We start from the raw sequence: 24,587 nt of genomic DNA, 5'->3' as shown, positions 1-24,587 counted from the left end.
CAGTGAGAGCTGCTGGCTCAGGCGTGTGTGAGGTGACCAATCACGAGGCGGTATTCAGGAGGGGGGCCTTGAAGAGACAGGAGCTAAAATAGAGCGTTTAAGACAGAGGAGGAAAACAGTGCTGCAGCACTGGGCAGTATGACAAAACTGATGTTTTTTCCAGCATTCAGCATGTAAACCTTTTCTGGTAGTAACCCAAAATAAAATGATGAACATGAAAATGAGCACAGTGTGTCGCCTTTAGAATGTTTTCAGAACCATATTTTAGTGTACAGTTACAGAGACCGGCACCATTTTGGGTTTAGCTTCCAGATGGAGCTCACCAAACTCAGATCAAACTGTAAAATTAGGCAGTGCAGATCAACACAGGCAGATGTCCTTGCTACCAAAACAAATAACTGAGAATGTCAGATGAAAACACACTCAGAATGCCATCACTCCACTATATCTTTACACAGCAAATAGCTCTTTGATGCTATATTATTCAAAAAAATATCATATATTTAACCTGTAATTTGCCAGTATTGTTTATAATAGCTATCTTGAATTGAATTGGTGTCTTGACAGACAAGTGTTAATGGTTCTTCCCGGTGTTGAAACAATACTTTCATGGTGCAGAAACATCAACAATCACTAAAATCACATAAATATTCTTTCTGTTCACAACATGCAGAGTTTATGGTAATTGATTTTCACTCTGTGAGGATTTGGTGGTGTAATTATCACTGAAGTATCTACATTGATATCCTACCTTGCCAGGTATTGCCCCGAGCTGCCGTTGCTCTGTTGTATATCCATACAGTTAGTAGTCCCAGGTATGAGTGCCAGGGCTGGATCCTCCTGGGCTGCACTGCCCACTGCCCGCGCAACCACCTCCAATGAGTCATGGACATAGTGATCCAGGGAAGGGGATCCCATGACCCCATGCGCAAGTAACCCCAAGGGCAACCCTTCCGTTCTCAGCTCAGCCACATTCTGGCTGTCCCCCAAGACCCAGTGAAAATCCGGCAGCATCATCCGGGTTGCCAGCGACCACAGGCGGCGCACCTCGCGGATCTCGCACCCAAACGTTACCACTCCTGTCGTGGATGAAGGCTCTCTCAGGGCCTCCAGCTGCCGCATTAGAGCTTGCTGCTGGTCCGATTTAGAGGAGGAAGTGGAGGAAGAGGCAGGAGATGAGGCAGCGGGGGTGAAATAAGGTAAAGACGACAATGACGCCTCCGCTCCTGTCACAACACTCGAAACCACTCCTGAGTATGACAATGAAGACGAAGACTGCGGTGAGGTCGAGGCGTTCGATGTCAGATTGACAAGATTGCCCAGGTGGAAGCGGGTGTTGTTCTTGATGAGGCTGAGGAAGTCACTAATGTCCCATTCCTGACAGAGCAGAACACTGATGTCCCACCAGCCATTCATCATCAGCAGGGAATAGAGGAGATGGGACGGTGGGGCCTCCAGGGTCCGCATCGCCATTTGGAAATGGAGAGGATTCTGTGGGGAGATTGGGCGAGAGAGAATGGGTGTAATGGGAGAAGATTGGGCAAGCGGGTGTGAAAGGTTTACACAAAGGAGGAGAGAAGGGGAGGGTGGAAGACGGAGAAACAGAGAAAATTGGGTGATTTGGGAGAGGGGAGGTAAAAGAGAGAGCACGAGGGCAGAAGGTGAGGGAGATTTAAGAGATGATGGAAGGAAATGGACGGACAAGATATGAGGGAATGGGATTGGAGAGATGGGGGAGAGATGAGGGGACAGTTAAACAAATAAACAGGAGGAAATAGAGGGAATGAAAATGTCAGGGTGATGGGAGTGATAAACAGGTAGTGACGGGGAGGACAAAGGGTCGGCGAGGGTCAGACGGAGACGCCAGAGAGATAGACGAAAAACAGAAGGGGGTGGTTTTTTTGAATGAAGGGTCGAGAAATGGGTAGAAATGAGAAGCAAGAAAGGTAAAATAAGGAAAATGTAAAGATGTCGGAGGAGGAAGGGAACGGTAAGGGAGAGGGACGCAGGCGTGAGAATGGGAAGATGGGGCACCAGGAGGGAGAAACAGGAGTAGTAGAGCGGAAAAGGGGGAGAAAAAGAAAAGACAAAGAGGTTATAAATCCAACAGTAGAATTACTTTCTATCTTAGAATTCAATTTGTTCCTTGAGAACAAACACCGTCTGTTGGATATAATGGATTTCAGCCTCCACTTACCTGCTTCCATGAATATCATTATTCACATCATAAGAAAAGCACTACATCTATTTTTATGTGTACCCTATTTGTATTTCAAGCTTCACCTCGAACATAAAGAAACTCAATGAAGGGGTTATTCACATACTGTATTTCCCACATAATGTAATTCACACTTATGAATTGCCAGTCATGCATTTTCATCATTTGATCGATGAGGCCCGGACAGATCAGTGGGCAGCGGACGGCAACGGTGTGTGATTTCCACCTGGACCAGAGCGATGACAGATTGTGTGGTCTCATAGTGCTACGAAGTGCTGTGATGATCCAGCACACTGAAAGATAATAAATGACAAACTTGATATTCACAGTTTTTTTTATGATAATTATTTTATATGGTGTATGTATACATGTTAAAATTTGAACTTAAGCAAGAGCTCAACTAAAGTTTTCACGCAAGAGGCTGAGTGTTTGCCTGCCTTGTAATTTGGGAAATGGAATTTCTGGCGGTGACATTTTGAATTGGCCGATACCACCTTCTGAACAGAACAACAATATATTCTGTTAAAGGACCATACAGGTTGTATCACACGTATAAGCTCATCATTGCTGCTGACAATTTTCCAAACTATATGGTACCTTTTTTATATTGATTTTCTATCTTCCAGGCAGCGGTCGGTCTCACTTTGTTTCAGTATGTTAAATCACCTTTGAGAGCCTCCATGTACCTAATCTACACTGAAAGGTCCATTACCTTTCTTTATTTTTTTGGTCACAGTTAATGTTATCTTCATTTAAGGCTGCAGGCGGGGACCAATTTCAGAAGTCTCCTTTGTTGGTGCATTGAATCGTTGTCAGAAAATCAAGCCAAGCCACATGAAACGCAAATGTCTACAGTGATAATCTGTTATTATGTGAAGTTCTTAAACAACTAATTATCAAACTTCAGTTCTAGATCATATATATGAACACTGGTGTAAAAATATTTTTTATTAACCATGGATAAATATTACCACATATAATGTGAAAGACCACATTTGCCCATACGAAGCCATAGAATAGTTTTCTTACACCTCTACTGCCTTGGTTCACTTTCAGCACTCTGAACAACAATCACTGCACCTAATTGGCCACACACCAAACAGCAGACAGAAACAGTAAACAGATGGTGAACAAAGTGAGGCATTTGCAACCTTGATTACCAAAAAGTTGGGATGCTTTGTTTATAAAAAATACAATGCAATCATTGCAATGCAAGAGTTCCAGAGCACCCTCTTATCAGTGAACCTGTTTACCTGTCAAATGTTCCGAACAGGTTTTTTTTTTGAGAATTCCACAAATTTCCCGGCCTGTTTTTGCCAGGAACGTTACATCCATTTACGCTGGTATCATGATTTATATCATAATGTATCAGCATTTGTTAGACTTAAATTCTACAAACAGACATCACTACATTGACGTTTCCATTCTTCCCATTAAGATGGCAATAGAGACAATGATGAGTCAGTAGGCGACACTATAGTTCCTGATGTCGGCGGATTGTTTTTGGGGATGTTGGAAAGGTAACGCTAGGTGGTCTATGAGGTTTTTCTTTTCTTAGTTAAGTGGTCCTTGGTCTGAAAAGGTTTGAGAAACACTGGTCTAAAACATTCAAATTAGTATGTCAAACATATTATATTGACATTTATTTGAACTGAATGTCATGTCAGGAGGCGGAGGGGATGTTGGGGGCGTTACAGGTACAGGTGAGACGGAGTCCAAGCCAGAGACTGCAGTTCGAGACAGTGTTTGTATGGGTGAAACCACAACATTTCCCAGCCATGTTTGTGGTGACAGACAAAGCAATATTTTCTTGGCCTTAACCAAGTGGTACGTGTGCCTAAACTTAACCAACTGTTTTGTCAAGGTTGAAGTTAAGATATTAAGAAATGTAAAGTTTTCCTGCAGTTTGCAGAAACATACATTTATTCTGGTGATTTGGATCCCAAATAAATATGTAAATAAAAATGACTAATTGCTCTCCCTGATCAGTTACTTAAGTCGAGCACTCGTTTCATGCCTTAAAGTGAAACCCCTCTCTGCAAGGTTGGACTCTTATTCTTAGAACATATTGTTTGTTATAGAAAATGGATGATTTGTTGGTGGCTACATCGGGCAAAAGCACAGAATCTGTCACTGACTCCCTCAGCCCAGTGCACACCTACTGATCTCCACACACACAGTTGCACTGCTCCAAAGGGATTATAGTGAGCCGGAAGATCAGAGCAGATAGGATAGAAACAGGTATTACATCCCTGTAATACTAAAGATAAAATTAACTAGGGCAGATCTGGCTGCATGAGCTGGCAGATCTGCCTCAGTGTACCTTGGCATACTGTACCCAGCACACAACATACCAGCCACCCAGGCAATCAATTAGTCATGCACTCCCATACACACTCGCAGAGAAGCACACACACTTAAACGGCCCTCAGCAACTCTCTTTAATTGACTTTACAACTTTTACACAAGCTTTGCACTAAAAGTCCATTAGATTAATCTATTGGTTGATTTCATGTATCCCATTAATCACCCTACCCAATAGGCATGCAAATAAGACTTCCTCTGCTTATTGCATATACATGGACGGATTATTGCCACAACAAAAGCACCAACAAAGGCAATACAACGCGTTTTTATTTCAGATTTAGAAGTCCTGTGTCAGGGAAAGAAAATGGTAATGCAGTCCACAGGGCATCAGACCCTCACCTCCTCTCATCCCTGAGGAGGATTGGGGGATTTATTCTCAGCCGCAGCCCTTCTGCTCTGTGATCACCATAAATCTGTAACCCTCTCTTTGTTCCTCATGTAAATAAACAGAAAAGATTTTGCCGGAAAGAGCGGCAGCAGCCTGCTCTCTTACATAAAAACGGAGGTCTGCTGCTTTCGATGCACCAGGAAATCCCAGCTGCGTTGTCACTCTGCGCTCTTTCATCACTCTTCTCTCTCTCTTTTTTAATATCTTTCTTTTTCTGTGATTCCTGCCTCCAAAATATATTTGCTGTGAGTTCTCGTGCCAAGAAACTTGCAAGCATTGCTGTATGGTAAAACTGCAGGGAGTGGCAGAATCATGAGCCAGTGGACAAATCAAATAAAGTAGTAATGACTCGGTTATTGATCTTTTCTGGATTAGATGATTCATTGTGGGGAAAAGTGTGAAAACGGATTTAAATGGGTTCCTGGTATTGTTCTTTTTTGTTTGTTTTTTTATAACATTACAATAATTTCCTTTCGTCAACATATAGAAAATTGTCCTGTGCCTTGAATAATTTGCAGAGAACTGCTGTTTTTGCAATAATAAATATTATATATTGCAAATGTTGCAAAGGAAATCCCTACGGCCCCATCTCCGAACACCGTGAAGACCTGCCCATAGCTCTTAGTCATTCATCCCACTGGCCTCCTCGTGTCACTGCCAGTGTAATTTATGAAGGGACAAAACTCCACTAACTCCCCCTATAATCAGCAGAGCCCTATCGTTCATCTGTTATCCTCAGCTACATGCTGACGACATAATTACTCTGATAACTTGATCAGCATTATCTACAAATTAATTTATGGGCATCTAATTGAAAAGATATTTTCAGGCTTACCATGTGCACAAGTGTGTGTGTGTGTGTTTTTAAGCCAAAAACCAACACTATCATCCTTCAATCCTAGAGTCCTCTGGCCCTTTGCCTAACCTCATCATGAGGTTTTAAGAATCCAGCTTGTTACTGACAAGCTGATTTTTTGAGACATCTGGCACATGAGTCAGGACATGAGGGAGTTGATGGTTCATACATTGAAAGGCCCTGACAGAAAGAAGTCGGGCATAATGATCTTGATAAAGGACTTAACCAAAGTCATTATTTAAAACACTACAATGGTGGTTCATTTTATGCCATCGGATTGTTGTATGTTTGTGATTGTTGTTTATTCTCATCAGAGCTGCTGTTGTAAGGATCGACACAGACTATTCTGGATCGTTTGAAGCTCACAAATTAAAGCAATGAAACGCAGTTGTTAGCTTCACCTGTGGATGAATGTCAATCAAAACTCTTAATACTGGTGGCAGAATGGATGCCTTGCCTTTGAAGCCAGTACTAAACAACACTTTGTTTTGATTCCAATATTGTAAAATACATTTTAACAAGAAGAAAATGATACATTACTGTACAATTACTCACAAAGCTGTTGCAAGGGCCTGGGGGCAACTGGAGTTATTTGCAAATATTCGGTGTATATTAAATTAGGCTGATTAGGCTGATAAGCTATCTATTTGTAACTGATTAACTTATTTCAATATATCTTGTTTGGAAAAATGATCTTGCTGCATGGAGAGATAATTTAATTAGTATTAAGTCATAGTTTCCTCAAATTCATACATTTTTTTGGTATAAAAAGAGACATTTTATGTCTTTTTGTTTTTGTCCTTTTTTCAGTGTTTAAGATAGCTCAATGGGTAGAGCGGGCGTCCCATGTACAGAGGCTTTGTCCTCGCTGCAGCGGCCCCAGGTTCCAGTCCTGGCCCGGGGCCCTTTTCTGCGTGTCACTCCCCCTCTCTCTCAACCTGTTTCCTGTCACATCTTCAGCTGCTCTGTCAATAAAGGCCCAAAAAATATATGTAAATTAAAAAAAAAAGATACATTCTAGTGCACGTCGTGTGCTGTGTCAGTAGTTCCGCCTTTTATGCTGTGACTTTGTGACATCACACTACATCTCCATATCACACATTTGCATAATTTTTGCTTAGCACGTAAGAACCGATTTAGCACAGCTGCTCTGTTGTTGCGTTGCTTGGTCTGGAGTGTGTTAGCTGACCAATCAGAGGAGACTGGGTACATAAGAGGGAGGGGGGGCGGCCTTAAAGAGACAGGTGCTAAAACAGAGAATACTGATGTGTTTTTTTTGAGAATTAAAGCATGTAAACTTATTCTAGTAGTAACCCATAATATAATGATGAATCTGAAAATGAACATTCATTTATTGCAGCGTTGCCTTAACATTTGACAAACTCTCGTACCATACTGTCTGCAAAGGCTGAACGTGATCAGTTTAGCAAATGTTGGACTTATTGCAAGACGTGCTTGTATCAGTTCAGATTGTACAGCTGAACCTAATGAGCATGGTACATACCTCATGCCTATATTTACATTGCACGCCTTCATGTTTGACATAGAGTTCTGTATAAATGCTCTTTGATATAATGGGAATATCTGCAAACACATTTTAATGCAAAGAGCATACATGTGTAGATAATTGGATTAAGTAGCAACACATATTTGCATATGTGCTCCAGCTGCCAGTGAAGATGCTGTATCTATTTCACACAAGCTCTACTGTTGTTGGCCAGCATGAGATAGATTTCCACTTCAAAACTCAGTCTTCTTATTAAAGGCAGAAGGTCTTTCCCAGGGAGTTTCCATTCCCCAGGAGTTTCTCAGTCCCTGCCTTTTATATGCTAAATCCTCAACTCTGCGTCGCTCCCTCCAAAAATGAAAACATTGCCACCTACTCCCAACCCACCTAGTCCCCTCTCTCCGGGGTCACTTCATCCTTTTGGTCCATGAGCTCCATATACTCACGCAGCAGCCAAATAATTTCAGCACTTACATAACAACCTTTGGGCCGATTACATTATCAAAGGTCGCTTGCTGATTCATTATGTTATATGATTTTTAACTGTGAACTTTCTTTAACCTTAATTATAAAACTTAGGGAGGAATAAATAATAATACATGAATAAATAAGGCAAAGTTAAAGCTAAAGGTCAAGCCGACAGTAATGAGATCCTCTAAAGACATCGAAAAACTTTCCACATTTTTAAAAAGCCCTGTTTTTTGGGGAGAAATTGCTGTCAGCCTTCAGTCGGGATTTGCCAGCAAAACAAGATTGAGTCAGAGGGGAGTTAAGCCATTTCTCTCAAAGTCACACACTCGCTCCGCACAATCTGTTTCTATGGCTGTCCATTTCCCAGTCAATTTTTCTGCCTGTTCATCCCTCCATCCAACCAACCAACCGACCAACCAATCGACCAACCAACCAGCTCTCTGTCTATTCATATACTCCCACATTCATTCATCCATCCATCCATCAATCTATCAGTCTTTGTCGGCTGGTTTTGTCTGCCTCACCTACACCTGTTATTACACTTTTAAGAAGCGATTTGGACTTAAAACACCTGCTGACGCCTCACAGCAAAAAAAACGTCCTTGTGCACAGAGCAGGAAATTAGATATTACCCTGGAAACACACACACACACACACACACACACACTCGCACATGCACACGGACACAAACAGACACATAGATTACTAAAGCTCAGTAGGTGGCAAGTATCCCAGAGCCCGTCACTCTAACTAATGATTCGGATGCGTGTCTCTCCCTCTCTCTTTGAGTGTGTGAGTCTTGAAAAAACAACGCCGCTGTTTGCCCCTCCCAGGATGGTTGTGTGTGCAAAGTCAAGAGCACATACACTGCTGGTCGCTGCTCGTTGGTATGCAGTAAGTGCCCGGTTAGTGCCACCTAATTAAACAGGTTTACAGTGTATGGTTACACTGGATCATTTTGTGTATGTGTCTGTGTGTGTTCTTCTACCTCTATGAACAAATAGTTACACACACGTACACACACACACGGGCACACACACACACACACACACACACACACACACACACACGCACACACACACGCACGCCCGCACACAGTCACTAATAAGCTCAGCAGGTGTCTCTTCCAGAGAATGGTTATTGATAAACCATCCCAGTGATTAATCTAGAGTGTTTACACTTTTGACTCATTCTCTCTCGCTTTCATTCCAGCTGCAAACTCTACTGATAATCTTCAATTTGTGTATTTTTCACAAGAGCTGCGCTTTTTTTCTTCACCAGCTCATGAAACTGACTTCGCTCACGTCCTGCCTCCTACCAACCGTCAAGGTTGATTTTCATTCAACACGAGGCCGATTATTCGCTATCCTAAACCAAGAGGATGTAGTTGACTAACCATTAATACATAAGGGACACACACCAGAGAATGTTACATCATGATGTTTTGGGAGGCGTGACGACAGCTGATTTTTTTTTCTGGAACAAAGTGAACAAAGTAGTACAAAGCCTTTTGTGGCTCCAGAGGAAGCTGCATGTAATCTGTTAAATTGCCTCTCGTGATATCACTCAGTGGATAAATTGCACTGTGGGTAATGTAGGCAGCAGTTTTGAAAATGAAGAGAAATGTGTCAAAATAAAAAAAAGAATAAGGCCCATTGGGTACAATGCAGATCAATGCAGTGGGTGAGTGACATCACTGGAGGCTATTCTTTAGACTGGTGGATTTCCCGTTCACATCATGCTGTTGGGCACAGGTCATCTAGTAATGTGAGGGGTTTACAGATCCAGTCTTAAGTCCCCTGAACTGCTCACAGAGTCATCAAGGCCACCCTCATAATTTCATTTCATGACTGGACCACAACAACCAATGAGAGGCATCCAGGAGCAGCTGACAGTGCTGTCAAGCAATGGCAAACATTCTAGCCCCTGAAGCTAATGTTAGCTAGAAATATTCTGTTGACAGAACCCCAAATTCTTCCAGTTCTCACTGAAGAATAGAAAACCTGAAAAATGTGTTTAACCTTCTACTTTTACTGCACAATATTACTAGAGAAAGTTGTTGCGCCATGCTAATCTCCATTTGGTTTATTCCCATGAGGTCAACTGAGAGAAATCACGTGTGAGCCTGGCTTCAGTCCGGAGAGCCATGAAGCCAGAGTAGTGAAGCCACAACCCCACTGCTGCACAGAGCGGTGTTTGCTGTTTGTTCAAGATTTATTAATACTGAATGTGCTGCCTTTACAAATTGCAATTTGACACCGCACTTCCTTGGGTCCTCAGCAACAAACCTGCCAAGTGTGAAGTAGATCAGATGAACGGTTCTTGAGATATGCAAGTTACAGACTGACATACTTACTACCTTACTTTACAGCTAGATTACATACATCTTCCTCTGGAGCCAGGACCCCTAAACACACTTTAAAGGGGCTGTGTGGAACTCATGTGCTTTGCTGGAAGCCAGTCATTAGTTTATGTTAGCGGACTCCATTTGTAAACTAAGGTTAGCTGCTGTTGCTCTATGTTAGCGGAGCAGAGAGAGGACTATTCAATAACTTAAACAAATCCTCCACAGGCAACCGAGAGAGACGAAGGTCTCACTTTTCTCACTTTACATTCCGCTCACATATGGCCAATAAATTGTTACATGGAGCCCCTTTTAATGTATACAATTTGTGGAATCATCCTTAAAATGGTCTTCGCAATGAACAATCCTTGTTTTGACAGAATTATTGACAACTCTTAGGTTAAAACAAAAATGGTGATAAAGACAAATTGACCTCTGGCTTAAAATATGTTGACTAAGATTCTATGATGATGTTTTTTTGGACTGGAGATATTTTTCTGTAAAAAAACAACTATACATTTTCTGACGTCCAGCTGAAGCAAAGTCATTTAGAGAGCAGGTGGGCGAAGAACAAGTTTGACCTCGGTTTTAAAAACGCCTTCAAAATGTGGCGTATGATTGACTCACCGTGGGCTACTCACTGTGCATTCCCCTCTGCAACAGGCCAAATGCCAAATCCAACTTCCTCTCACTTACGGGTGGCTCTGCTGAAATTGTTTTCTGGTACAGACTCAATAGCGGGCCAGGATCTGGTCAGAGGTTTGACTTAAAGATTGACGGTGCTGTTTGCTGCGAACACCGGGCCACTTGAACGAGCCTTCTGAGTCACATCTCAACATAAAGTTAGATGATCATACATTTATCTGGTAATTATGAGGGGGCGGACTGAGAAGGGAGAAGGCAGGGAGCTCGATCAATACTGTACATGGTACAGCACCAGCTGGGGTGAGCTGAAGCAGCTGCTATTGTTTGTCTGTGGGTGTGTGACCGTGGATTAATCTTAGGTGACCAGGTTGTAAGGTGTCAAAATGAAGTATGGACCCAAATTGATTCCTTCACTATGCTATACTGTGGCGCTCTCTGTCTCTCTCTTGGCTTTATGTAGACACAGTTAGACTCTGAATACCAACAATGCCTTTGTTTATGCATATAATACCTGAGGGCATGAGCTGCTTTCTGCAGGTAGACTTCAATCACACTTTCACTTGTAACCTTGTCTGTAAGAGAAAGACAGACTCTCTGCAGTCAGACACCCAGCTATACCGTAGATTCCAGCACCATGGACAGAGCCATGTCGTGCTCCTCACATTCAGTATGGACCGGCTGCAGCTTTTGTCTCCACTTTGGCTTAATTTGGCCCACTTAACCAGGACTGGTGGAATCGATACTGAATAAGAAAAGAAAAGAAAATGTTCTCTGAAGGAAGAAGACAGAAAAAAGTGTCCCGTCCCGTCCCGTCCCCCCCGTCCCCCCCCCCCCCTTTCCTCCTTCAGCCTCTGTGTAATAACTGGGCCACTGATGGAGAACTGGGCCTGATAAATCCCACTGAACTTTTTCCTTTCACCTATTTTTGCCCAAATGTCTGCTTATATATTTCAAAACGATGTTCGCAAGTAAAAAAAACAAAACATCTATCAAACACCTGTAAAGCTGTGCAGTCAGCAGCAGTCCAGATGTAACTCAGAATAACTTTTTTTAATTTATTTTATTTGTTTACCTCACTGTGGCGCGTAAACTCCCTCTGCACAACGCTCACCACTGGCACCTGCAGCGCGAGCGACACGAACTCCAACTTGACGAACTCGTCCCGGTTCCGAGGAAAGGCGATCATGGCGGAAACCCCCTGCACGATCACCGTGTGGCACACGCTCTCCAAGAAGGACAGCGGGTCCTCGTCCTCGGGGGTTCCCGCAGAGGAGGAAGAGGAGGAGAACGCGGGCAGCTCTCCGAGCCCGGACCCCACGGCCATGACGATCTCCAGGGTTAAATTGTATGGCAGCAATCCGGCCCGGTTGAGCGCCTCCACGGCCAGCAGGACCGAGTCTCGGGGCGCGAACACGCGGTTCTCTCTCGAGGTGTTCTCCTCCCTCTGCCGTGCCTGGCTCCTGCTCCTGCTGGATCCCCTCTGGCTGTTAACAGCGCCTCTAGTCCTGAGGCTTCCATATCCAGGCGCGCTGGCACTTGTTTTCACCTGTTTTTCCAACTCCACCCGCCCTGTCACACCTCTGTCGGAGTCCCAGTCTTCAGACCCGCTGCCGGCTCCGCCCGTGGAGAGCGAGCGAGGCTGGACGTGCAGAGCCCCGAGCCGAACCGTGTGGCCGATCCGTTTCAGCACCTGGCACGGCTGCGGGTGCGAGTGAGCGCACGGCGGGAGAACGACGAGAGCGCACAACAGTAAACACAACGGTGGCGAGAGCCCGGTGCCTGCTCGAGCCGCCGGGCCATTCATCATCATCATCATCATCATCCCCACCGTCTTCATCATCTGCGCTCCACAGCTGCACCGGACACCCCGTCCAACCACAGAACGGCCGAACAGCGGGGGCGCTCCGTCGGTCCCCCTCCTGGCCCCCCGAGTGTGGCCCTGGTGCGCCGGTCAGACCAGCTGCAGACCCGGCTCCTGGTCCAACTCTCGCTCCGGCTCCAGCTCGCGGCAAAGTTGCGCGTTTCTCCACGGACACGGACAACAGGCTGCTGAGGCGCGAGATGAGGCACGAGCCGCGCACAAGCAGAAAATAATTCCCAAAAGTGCTGTTTTTCATCTCAAAAGATTTTCACCATTCAAGCCATGTTATCACTTAACAGGACGAGGGATCAGCCGGTAGCATCAAACACATTCCCAAACAGTGAAATCCACCACTGGAAACATGTGATGGCTTCGCAGGAAAAAAAATGAAAAAATATCCCATTACCATCCAGAGCGCAGGAGCCAAGACAACATGACTTCGAGCCGGTTAAAAAAAAAAAAAAAAAAAGACAGGAAAAAAAACAAACGTGTTTTTCCTCTTGTCAAACACCCGAGTAGGAGCTTCTCCAGAGCGCGCTGCTTGGCTCGAGTCAACCTCTGTACAGACACTTGTGCCGGCGAGACCTCCAAGCACGAGAGCGCGGTCCTCTGCGCACGTTCCAATGAGATTTAACCCCGTCCTCACTTTACCCCCACCTCACCCCCTCCCACAGTGTCGGGGGGGGGGGGGGGGGGGGGAATAGACAAATACATAAACAAACAGTGACACAGACAGACAGACAGACAGATAGATAGATAGATAGATAGATAGATAGATTGAGTATTTATACAGCAACCCCACAATAGATAACACAACGTGCAGGGCTTCTCCCCCCCCCTTTATGTCACAGAGGTGTTGATTCAGATTCATGGTCAGCGTTTAAACCTGCAGCTTTGGTTGCATACATTCACAAAGTGACAACATCGAGAGTGTTTGAGCCTGTTTAGGTGTTAGTCCTGTCCACCCAGCCCAGTGTCAAGACAGTTGGTGAAATAATGATGACATTTTTTTTTTTTTTTTTTTACATGACACTCAAAAACCTGTTTCAAGTGGGAAAATCTTGATGTTGGATGAGAGCAGTGTGCAAGACGTTTTTTTTTTTTTAAATTTTTTTATCAAGGCTAAAGTGACACTTTCCAGTGCAGCTGCTTTTCAGTTGGTTGGATGTGCGACTATCACGACAATGTGCGGTTCATAAATGTAGTGCTTTATCCAGTTAAGAAGTTCACAACATTAACGTACGAATCCCAGTTTGACCTTGAAACCCTGATCTCGGTGCTGTGACGAGTTGTTTTGATTAATAAGCAGGGCTAGTTACCTGCTGATCTGGTAGAAAGCCTGCCAGTTTCGAATTGCTTCGAGTCCCGCTGCTAAGGGGGAAACACATATCAGCTGGGGAACAAACCTTGACACAGCACTGGTGCTCTCCATTCAGTGAATGCCCATCTGTTCCTCTTGTTTTACCTCAGTTTTTATCACTCTCCCCCTTCGCCTTCTTTGCTTCCTTCATTATTTTTTCCAGTTGTTTCACCGTCACCTGGGAATAGTGACCGGGGAAAACAATGCCTCCAAAGTTGTGTGAATTGCCAGTTTGATTGTTGGTCTAGCACCTGTTGTTTTTGACATATGCTCCCTGATTTGGTTACAGCACAAAATATCCACCTGTGAATCTTTAGACTTTGAAAAGCAAAGCAAAAAGCAAAATAAGCTCATCTTTCATGCACGATCTAAACACGTCAACAAATATTGTGCGACACATTGATTGTATGTTATTTGCAATGATTTGCAAGATTTTTAGAGTAGATAAGGCCTGCAGTGTGTGTGTGTGTGCGCTCGCACATGTGCTCAGCCAATTTAGACAAACCCTGACAGCCCCGCTGCTCTTAATAAGATTGTTTTATTTAATCATAACTAAGGAGCCCCGATGAGATCGTTAACAGCCGCTGAAGGAGGATATGTTTAACGGATGGGCCCCGTGTTGCTGTGGTAACCCTCGGGTCAGGGGTCACCATTGACCCAATCAGCAGCCTCGGTTTAAATAGCGACCTAGATTAATGAATGGTTAATTGTCTGATCTAGATTAATGATTGGCTAATGGTCTGGCTCGAAATGAGAGGCTCGCCTACCAGGATATTGGAAGATCAATGACCCTGATCGATCTGATACAGAGTGACCTCAAAGGACGGGGCAGGAGGGAAGAGGGAGGGAGAGAGAGAGAGAGACAGAAGGGAGAGATTTTTGACAGGAGAGGAAAAAGAGGAAGAGGAGGTGGTGACCAGAGGGGACTGTGGGGGAAGCAGAGGTGATGGAGAGGGAAGGGGAGGCTTAGAAGTCTAAGAAGGGGGGATTGATGGGAGACGGAGAGTGAGGAGAGGAGAGAGGAGAGAGGAGAGGAGCAGACGTGGAGGTGAAGGGGATGAGGAGAGGGGGAAAGAGGCGAAACAGGTAAATGAAGACAGAATGTGCGGAATGACAGGCGATACTGGAGCAGCTGCAGCACCTCTAAAGAGCCGAGGGCATTACGCATACAAGAAAGATATTTTATTGGAGGAGATGAAACCAAAACAGAGGCCGCACGAAGAAGTGGAAAATTGCACTGAGCGAAAGATCCAAGGTGAGATTTAAGAAGGAATATCTGAAAGAGCCATCGCGGCTGTTGTTGCACCAGAAAAGCAAATTCAGTCGCATTTTTCCTGCTGTTACATTAGGCACGGTGGCATAACAGGCAGCCATGTGCTGGGTATAGGTCTTTCAAAAAGGGGCTTCAGTTAGAGCATTCGTTCTAATTCCAGCTTCTGATAACGAGACAGTTTAATCACACAAATGTCGAAGATTACCTCTGCCACTGGAATTGAGCTCGGTGGAGGACGCCGACACATTTTAAATGTAGTTTCACCATCGTATTCTGGCTGCGTCCCCACAGGGCCCCTAACAGCAAAGTCGCACTTTGTAGCGGCCGTGTTCTTCATGATGAGAGGAAAGAGAGTTTCTAAAAATTGTGTGCAAAATTTCCCTGTATTGAAATTCAGAGACACAATGGTTGTTAACAGTTTGAAGCATTGCTAATACTATCGGCTCTGCACAATTCCATTGTTAACCATTTAAGCTTTCATGTCCCACTCACCAGGTGTTGGACGGGCAAATTCCTGTCCACAATTCCAAACAAATATTATCTTTTTACCTCTGTCATTCTGAGATATGACATCTTAAACTCAAAATGGTGGCGGAAAGATGAAATACACTGAGTACCTCTGGAGCAAATTATGTTATTCTTAGAAAACCAGACAGGTAAAGAATATTAATTTAATTATGTTTACTGTATTAGATGCAAAAAACACGTGTAGCTGGATTTTATAAAATTTATCTTGTAAATTATTTTCTTTGACTGAAAATACATCAATGTCACATTGGTGGTCCAATGGACATTCTATACCAAAAGAGATATTTAGCTTTTTGAGACCTTCCTAATTTAGTTTTATTTAAACTAATGATATAATTTACACTTGAATGGTTTAATTAAACAGCAAAATCAAATACAGGCCCATTCAATATAAATATACCATCGGTCCAAAAGGCAGAAAATGCTGATTCATTGTCAGTCACAGAAAAAAAGTACAAGAAAAGTAATGTGAAATTGTTTTTCAAAGCATTTCTAACATCTCAAGTTTTTACTTGTCTGCTTTACTTAGAGTCAGAAGATTCAGCATTGAACTCAGGATGTTTGAAGGGCAGGGGTAAAAAAAAAAAAAAAAAAAGAAAAAAAAGAAAAGAAAAAAGGGCACCAGCGTGCAGAAAGCCCACTCCAGAGAGCACGTCACCACATTTTGTCCAATAAAAGGCATCCAACAGGGCATTGACACGTTTTATTTACCAACGAGGGCGTCCAAGAGGGCACTTTCACAGCGTTTTTCCTCGAACATGGGGGAATCCAGGTCCTTCAATAGCTATATCGTGTAAAAAACACTTAATATCATCTTTTTCACTAAATGTTACTTTTAATCATTCATACATTAAAATGGTTAATCCAAAGCAAAGCAGCTGTACGTAAAGCTTGGCGTGGAGCTTGCTGGTGGGGCAAAGTCTTGCGTACGGCAGTCTGGCACTTCTTCAGAATCAGCATGTAGTGGACATTATTTTGACATGAGCCAGTTGTTAACTTGAGTTTTGATATGCTTTCTGGAAATAACAACACATTTTTGTTCAAATGCCTTTTTCTCTTTGACTTCAAAAAGTTTTTTTATTTTTAATTTTTAATTTTAGTGAAACCTTGACCAAAGCTTCATCATACAACATGTCGAAAATGTTTTTTCCCAGCACAGCCTTTGACTTTCGTACTTTTCTGTTTCCCATCTTGGCTGCTTGTTTGTCTCTCTGTCCACTTTCGATTTCTTTATCTAACTTCCTGTTTGCCCGTCTTACCTGCCAGCCGTCTGCCTGTCTGTCTACCTGTCTGTCTGTCTGCCTGTCTGCCTGCCTGTCTGTCATGCCTGCAGGCTCATCTGATTACACATGCCTGCCGACCTGTCTCATCGGAACCCCTATAAGTCTGTCCTCTCTTTTGTCCCTGTGCAATCTGTCTGAACCCTTGTCAGATTGCATATTCATTCATGTCCCGGCGTGTCTGCTTTGGTTGTCTGGCTTGCCGACTGTTCCCTCACCTGTCTGCTTTCCTGCTGATGTGCCCACCTTTCCGTCTTACCCCCCTCTCAGCATTATTGCGTAACTGTCTGCCTGCCTGTCTCCATGTTAGTCTGCTGGATGTATATAGATGCAGCAGACCTCGCTGACCCCTACACCTGCCAACCAGATTCCTCCATGGTTCAGTTCCTCCCCCAGCAGTGGGGCTTATGAACAGATGAAACAAATGAATACATAAATCAAGGTTACAGTACCTATTAAACCCATTTTTTTAAATACTCAGAGATCACACAGACACACAAACACACACACAGAGCCTTCCATGCATACAAGTACACAGATTTACATGAAGAAATACACACAGGACACTGCAGTTTTAATGTTTAATCTTTCAGCTCTCTCATCAAGCTAAAAAACAGGTTTTATCTCGATGATGCCTTGTTATATTTATCCTTCGATAATTATCTAAAGTTTCACGCCCTCAGTGTTGTTTCATGATTTTTAAGAATTGCACCAAAGTTACAAATTCCAGTATCATGACAAAAATACGGGTCACTGAATTCTGTCCGTCTGAGAGATGAAAAGGCTGATTAATTAAACATTTACAGATCAAAATAATGTGTCTTTTCTTTGACTTATTGATATTTGATTAGATGGTCTTTGATCGTTTTAGAGAAAGTTGATTTTTTGAATCTCATTCCCGTTTTGTCAAATACTGACAATTTGAGATGTAGGTTGGCCAACTGCCATTCCAAAGCGTCAGTGTCTGATGAGTTCAACTCAAAAATCAATTATCTAACTAACAGGACCTTTAAGTCTGAGGGGCAAATTGATTAAGATTAGCATAACATGTACTGAAACGGTTGGAAAGGTCGCCTGCTAATGACTTACAAAACAACATATATGACAGTTCTCAAATACATGACAAATTACCAAGGAGAGGAACACCAGACTGGACCTTCGTCCTCACATGGTTAATGTTGTGACCTGGTCGCAGTTTGGTTAGATTTAGGCATAAAACTACTTCAGTGATGGTTGGAAATAGATCATGGTTTGGGTTAAAGTAAGGAAGCCAGGTTAGTAGCATAGAAGATGCATAATTTAAGTGGCATAGTTTAAATACATTACTCACCATGACTTTTGACGACATATAGAACACAAACAGCGACTCTTGGTAAATGTCCTGTGCTAGTTTGCCACATCCATCAACCCCTTCCTCTACCTTGTGTTGGCCTTTGTTGCATTTTATACTGCGTCACCTGATTTCCTCCTTCGCTCCCCTTATAATCACAATGGCCACTAGAGGCCGCCACCTACCAATAAATGCTAACAAATCCGACAAGGTACTGGAAGTGGACATAACCGCAGTGGCGTCTCCCTTGAGTATCGCGTTTGAATGCAAGCTGACTCCAACAGGGAATGATTTTTCACTTTTACCTTTGCTTTCTATTCAAAGCTCCTTTTGACAACAATGTTCTGCAAATCGGGAGGTAGCTGTACCGTTCTCACCTGCTCCAACGCTCGTGGCAAACTTCAACTTTGGAAGAAATACAGAGGCCTTTAGGTCATGAGAAGTGCCCCCTGTCTGAGACCATCCACTGCAGATTCCCTGGGCCTGCAGAGGACCAAGATGTTTGCCATGATTGGATCATGAACATAGTAATACTCATTACAATTGCTATTGGTTAATCATCATTGTAATTTTGACCCTCTATGAGTGACTTGAAGGCCTAGTTGGCATTTTTTTTGCCAGGTGTTTAGTGAAAAAACACTTGAATAACTATTAATAAAGACAATTTAATTTTCTTAAGATGTTGATGTAATGTTAATGGTCTTTTTTGATTAAATTCTGTACTTCATCACTTCCAGGGTCCAGTTTTTTCCTTATCTCTCCATTATCTATTCAGGCTATTGCCGTAACATTGTCTAGTACAGCCTGTCATATCTAAATAACTTCTTTACAGTGTTTTTTCTGATGAGAATGAGCTGGATCATTGTTCAGGTGAGGTGTTTGACTTTACAGCTTAGGAATGTGAACAACAATCTGCCTTCGTAGTCTCCCTGAGACACAACTATTTGCTTTTCTCAGGTGTGCGTGGAAGCCTCGATACAGTCGAGCCAGCCTTGGCAAACAACAGATTTAAATATCTTTTCCCATCAGTCTGCTGTCGCTGTAAGTTTTGAAGAGACTTTTTGCTTTTCATCAAATACCACTATCGTTCTGAAGAGTGGGAGTATGATTTTTGTATGAGTGTGTGTGTATTGTGCGTTATTACAAGTATGTTTTTATAAGTCTTACACACAAACACACAATTTCTTCTGCTGACTTCTTCCCTCGTGAGTGGAAGTGACTCAGTCAGGCGAGGCGGCGCTGAAAGCACAACAAGGGAAGATTTCTGTTGTTTGTCGAAAAAATCCACAATTAGGCATGCATTGAGTGATGAAGTACATTCAGCAGAAATCATGTAGTGTGGGCAAATAAACAGCTTAAATATTTTGATTCGTGACGCCTTCACTCGCAACCAGTGTCCGCAGAAAATAAAGAAAACAGAATGAGGAGGAGAAATGAAAAGACCGATACGCCTGCAATCAATCATCCCACGGTGCGACTTTAAGTTTTCACAGCATAGCTCTGCCAAGGTCAAGTGGTCGAGCCAAAACACAAAAAATAAAGTGTCTTTCAGAAGCTTTACCGTTGTGTTTTGTCATTTATTCATTATACAGAAGCTCATACTCAAACGGCAGTATTTTCATTTCGCTGAATTGTTCATTCACCAGACTGCAGACTGTTGCAGTGCGCTAAATGTACTGATGCAAAGTCTTCTTAATAACAAGGGTTTATTCAACATTCATTCAGTCAGAATGTGCAGAGTGCTTTAAACAGCTCGCGAATGGAAGCTTTTCTCTGAGGGGAGAGCGATTGAAATTAAAATCTTAGCCGCCGATAGCTTTTTTAATGTATGCCGTTGCCCATGATAACAGCGGAGGAGAATAGAGGAACACAGGATATGAATATTTGCATCCTAACACAAATGATCTCAGCCGCACTTCAGTACAAATACTTTTATCTGGTCTTTGAAAATGGTACCGTCGACCTTCGCAGAAGAAGCAGTGAAACTACTGTGTGCTTGCTGCTGCACATGCATATTAATACAGCAGCAAATAAAAGGAGTCACTTTATAATTACCAATTTTGGGTTATTCTATGAAAACGTGTCATTTTCCATTCTGAAAATCAGATTTTTGAAGTATTATTTTTATTGTGTTTATTTGAGTTCTTATTTGGTCTAAGTAGACCTTTACCTGTCAGAAAAATATGTGGTGCCATCTCAGACTATCTTATATATTTATTTATCTATTATAATTATTTATTTTTTTCTAAAATAATCAACATGCACTTGTGTGTTTTGTCAATCGCGTTACCAACACCAAATTGTATTAAAAAAGTATTTGAAGTATTCATAATAATATAATACTATTATTAGTATAATATAATGATATTGATAATGTATTACATAACTAATTCTGGTTTTGGACACAATAAATATTGGGACATGGTAGGGAAATGGTTAATAGTAACAGGTTTGACAGTAACAGGTTTGACAGTAACAGATTTGACGTAATATGTTTTTGGCAGCCATTACTAGCCATGTGGTTCACACCATGACACCCTATGATGTGCATTCCAGTATTCTAGAGAGGCTAAAGTGCTTGTTTATATGTGCATTTTAATTTAAAATGTTTAACTTTTTGATACATGATATTATGGTAACGCGGGTTGACACTCTATGATCGTCCCCTTCAGTCAAACAAAACACAACTCAATGAAAATTCATTAAAAGAGAGGAGCACTGACTTGTCTGTCTGGCAGCTTCCTGATAAAAGGCAGATGATGTCACTTCCATAAAATGATGTCACTTCTGGGATGCTCATTGTCCCTGAGGGGGCTTGTTTATCCAAGGTAACGCATTTGACGTAAAACATAGGGACAGTACAAAAATTGTATTCTTCATAAATAAATTTTTTTTTCAGATAATTTGGTTTTATCCCCTTTAAAAGCCTGTTGTTATAGACAAACGTCACTGAGGGACAAGACATTTTTACCATGTTTAAAAGATATACAATACAAAAATCTTTAAAATCCAAAAAAATATATCTATGTATGAATTTTTTAAATGAAGATTGTTTACCATATCATACCAACTACATTTTTTAAATATTTTGGGGTAGATTTTGTGTCAGGGACACAAAATAGCACGTTTTTGTAGAATGACCCATTAAGAAAAGGTACATCTATAGTTAAATGTTAATCAATAGTTATTTCACATATGATAAACAACTTACAGAGTGCAGCTTTCGCACACCTTAGGGTCAACAGGACAACACAAAAGGCCGACAAAATGAGGAAAAAGACTCCCGCACACTGTCCACTTCACTTGCGATTAAGTTTATTGATATGTGGAATCCACATATAACGAACAATGAAATGTGTCCTAAACCATTTATAAAGCAACTGTAAAGGTTTATAAACACTAGGTGCCACATTATAATGTTCATCCAAATAATGTTTCAAGATGATCCAAACAGTATTTATTTACTAATGTATCTAAAACCTGTCATCGCCATATCGTTTTAACGGAAAGTGATAGTTCTATTGTGCACGTTTCTACGAGCTTTGCAGTTGTATTACTGTTTAAAAAAAGCTGTTTTCTGTATCAAAATGTTTCTTGCAGTTGCGATGATTTTGAGTGGAATCCAAAGAATATAAGGAATGAGGCAACATGCAAAGGCTTTCATATGAAATGGCAGGTCGGGTTGATTGGGATCTAGCTGTAATAGATAACCTTAGGTGTTCGGAGTGAGTCCTCTTTTGATCGCGTTCTCCAATTTGTGCTGAGATTGTGGAGTGAATGACAATACAACTCGACACGACGGGCAGACGGAAAACTTGAGAAAAACAGAGGGCGAGTGATGGAGAAATCAAACCCGAGACAGAGCAGGAGAGTGAAAATGCCAAAGTCTGTTTTTTAAACTATTTCTGCTCTTTTCTAATCAGCATTGAACTACCACAGTCCCTCACTCCAAAGCCCTGTTTTATCTCAGAGACAGGCAGTCTCTGTCAATCCCCCTTTGGACAGTTGCCCCAGATTACAAAACCCAGATTCAACAGAAGAGAACAATACCCTTGTTTTCAGCCCGCCACCCAAAGGACGGCATGGTGCCACACAGACCAGGAGTCGGGCCGGGTTGAGTCCTGTTGTGCTATCTCCTCTGCCTGCTCCTGTTTTGTCTCCTTTCCCTCAAATATTCTGTTTTTTCCACCTTTAGCCTCTTCCCTAAATTTTACTGTGTGTTTGAGAACCTGCCGTTTAGTCAAATGTGCAAAAAAAAAACCCAAAACAAAAACAAAACACGGCACTAAGGGAGCTGACACACACTGATTAATACAGCCAAATTATTAAAAACTGAACACGCAGAACCAAAACAAAAATAAATACACAAGTGAGAATGACTCTCTGAAATAAAGTAGGCCTTTAATGAGAAGTACTGAATCATAATATCATGCTCAAGCGACACAACACTGTAAGCAGTTTTACAGCGAGTTGTGGTATTTTCTGCATGTTTTAATATGAAACAGCATCAGTTCTCGGCAGGCAGAAGTTTGGGAAATATTGAAAGATTGCAGGAGTTTGATTGGATGGTGATAAGAGGCACTCCATATATCTCTGAAAGGTGCTGAAGCAAAGTGGTAGATTTGGGCGAGTGAGAAATGAGCCCAGTGATTCATTTCTTCACATCCATTTACACTGCAAAGATGTTTGAGTGCCTGAGTGGAGTCAGAGATTGTCAGTGAAAGTGTCCAGGTAGGGCATCTATGCTGCGACCTTTTTCGTCCGCTGATTTAGTTGCACCTGGAATACAAAACTTTGCTATTTGAGGGAGATGTTTAACACTTCCCCTTTTCCCTACAGAGAAAAATGTCTGAACATGGCACTTCACACTTTAGATGGAATAATGCCTCTCGGGGCGACTCTTACAGCCGAACCTGTGAGGGTGAATGCTGGTTTGAAACTTATTACGTTAACTTTTTCTCTCTCTTTTACAAACTGCATCCTTACAAGAGATGAGTCAGCAGTCGCCGTTATAAAATATTGGCATTTTTAAGTTTCTGCGAATCGCTGATATGTTCAAATTAGGACATGCCATACGAACCTGTATTAACATTGCTACAATATGTGTATTATCATGCTTGCATTACATATATATACATATAAGGAGACGTTGGGACATTTGAAAACAAAACTTGATCATCCCTAACCATGTATTTTTTACGCCTTACCAATGTTGTCACAATGTAAAATGACAGCTGAACTTTAAAGAAATGTGAAATTATAACATCAAGGAGTTCAAAGGGCACAGAAAACACTTGGTTAGGTTTATGCACTATAATTACTTGATTAGGTTTCGGCACCATAATTACTTGGTTAGGTTTAGGCACCATGAATACTTGGTAAGGTCTAGGCACCATAACTACTTGGTTAGGTTTAGGCACAGGTTAGGTTTAAGCACAAAATCCACTTGGTTATGTTAAGGTACAACAGTTACTTAAATAGGTTTAGGCACCAAAATCACTTAGTTAGATTTAGGAAACAAAAACCACTAGGTTAGATCTAGGCACAAGAGTTTCTTGGTAAGGTTTATGTACAAAACTACTTTTAGCTAGGCTAGTTTTAGGCACATCCTGTTTTGTGTTACGATAAAGTCACATCACTTCACATGTTACAATTCATTATTTACATAAAACCTCCCAAAATCTAATTGTTTAAATAAATGGATTTATTTAGAAGGTTTGCCACACGCAGGATGGAAGTCTGATATTTCTGTGCAGCTATTCTGTTTAAGAGAGTGTGAACAAGATATGTTATCACTAGCTACTCTAGTTCTCTTTTTGGTGATTATATATGTGTGTGTGTGTGTGTGTGTGTGAACACTACAAAGAAAGGTTGCCCACTTTACTTTTTCATGCATTTTTCATCATCAACACTGTGCACAAATCTAACAACAAGAAGAAAACAATTTTCACCGCAGCGACAGGTGACAGTTTCATGGTTACAGAGTGTTTTCATGTGTCCTCGCGCAGCGGTTAATCTGCCGATTTAACAATCGAAAATCATTTTTACTGCATTCAAGTCGAGCGTTTAAAATCTGCAGTCTCACCCGACACGCCACGCCGTGATCCATACTGTGTTAGGTAATTGCTTCTGCAAACATCAGCAATACTTAATCAATAC

General features: G+C 42.1%; 1 protein-coding gene across 1 annotated transcript in view; it reads right to left on the bottom strand.

The window, feature by feature from the left end:
• grin3a (glutamate receptor, ionotropic, N-methyl-D-aspartate 3A) overlaps nucleotides 1-13,112 on the bottom strand; it is a 61,669-nt gene extending 48,557 nt beyond the window's left edge. The window contains exons 1-2 of the mRNA XM_030434757.1: nucleotides 11,869-13,112; nucleotides 752-1,491 (exon numbers count right to left, since the gene is read on the bottom strand). Coding sequence (XP_030290617.1) covers nucleotides 752-1,491; nucleotides 11,869-12,636 — 1,508 coding nt within the window. The 5' untranslated portion in view covers nucleotides 12,637-13,112. The remainder of the gene's footprint in view (nucleotides 1-751; nucleotides 1,492-11,868) is intronic.
• Between the last annotated feature and the right edge of the window lie 11,475 nt (nucleotides 13,113-24,587).

The sequence above is a fragment of the Sparus aurata genome, chromosome 12 (genome assembly GCF_900880675.1).
Source record: "Sparus aurata chromosome 12, fSpaAur1.1, whole genome shotgun sequence".
Classification (NCBI taxonomy): domain Eukaryota; kingdom Metazoa; phylum Chordata; class Actinopteri; order Spariformes; family Sparidae; genus Sparus; species Sparus aurata.
Note: the sequence above shows the minus strand (reverse complement) of the source record. Positions and strands in the feature narration are given on the sequence as shown.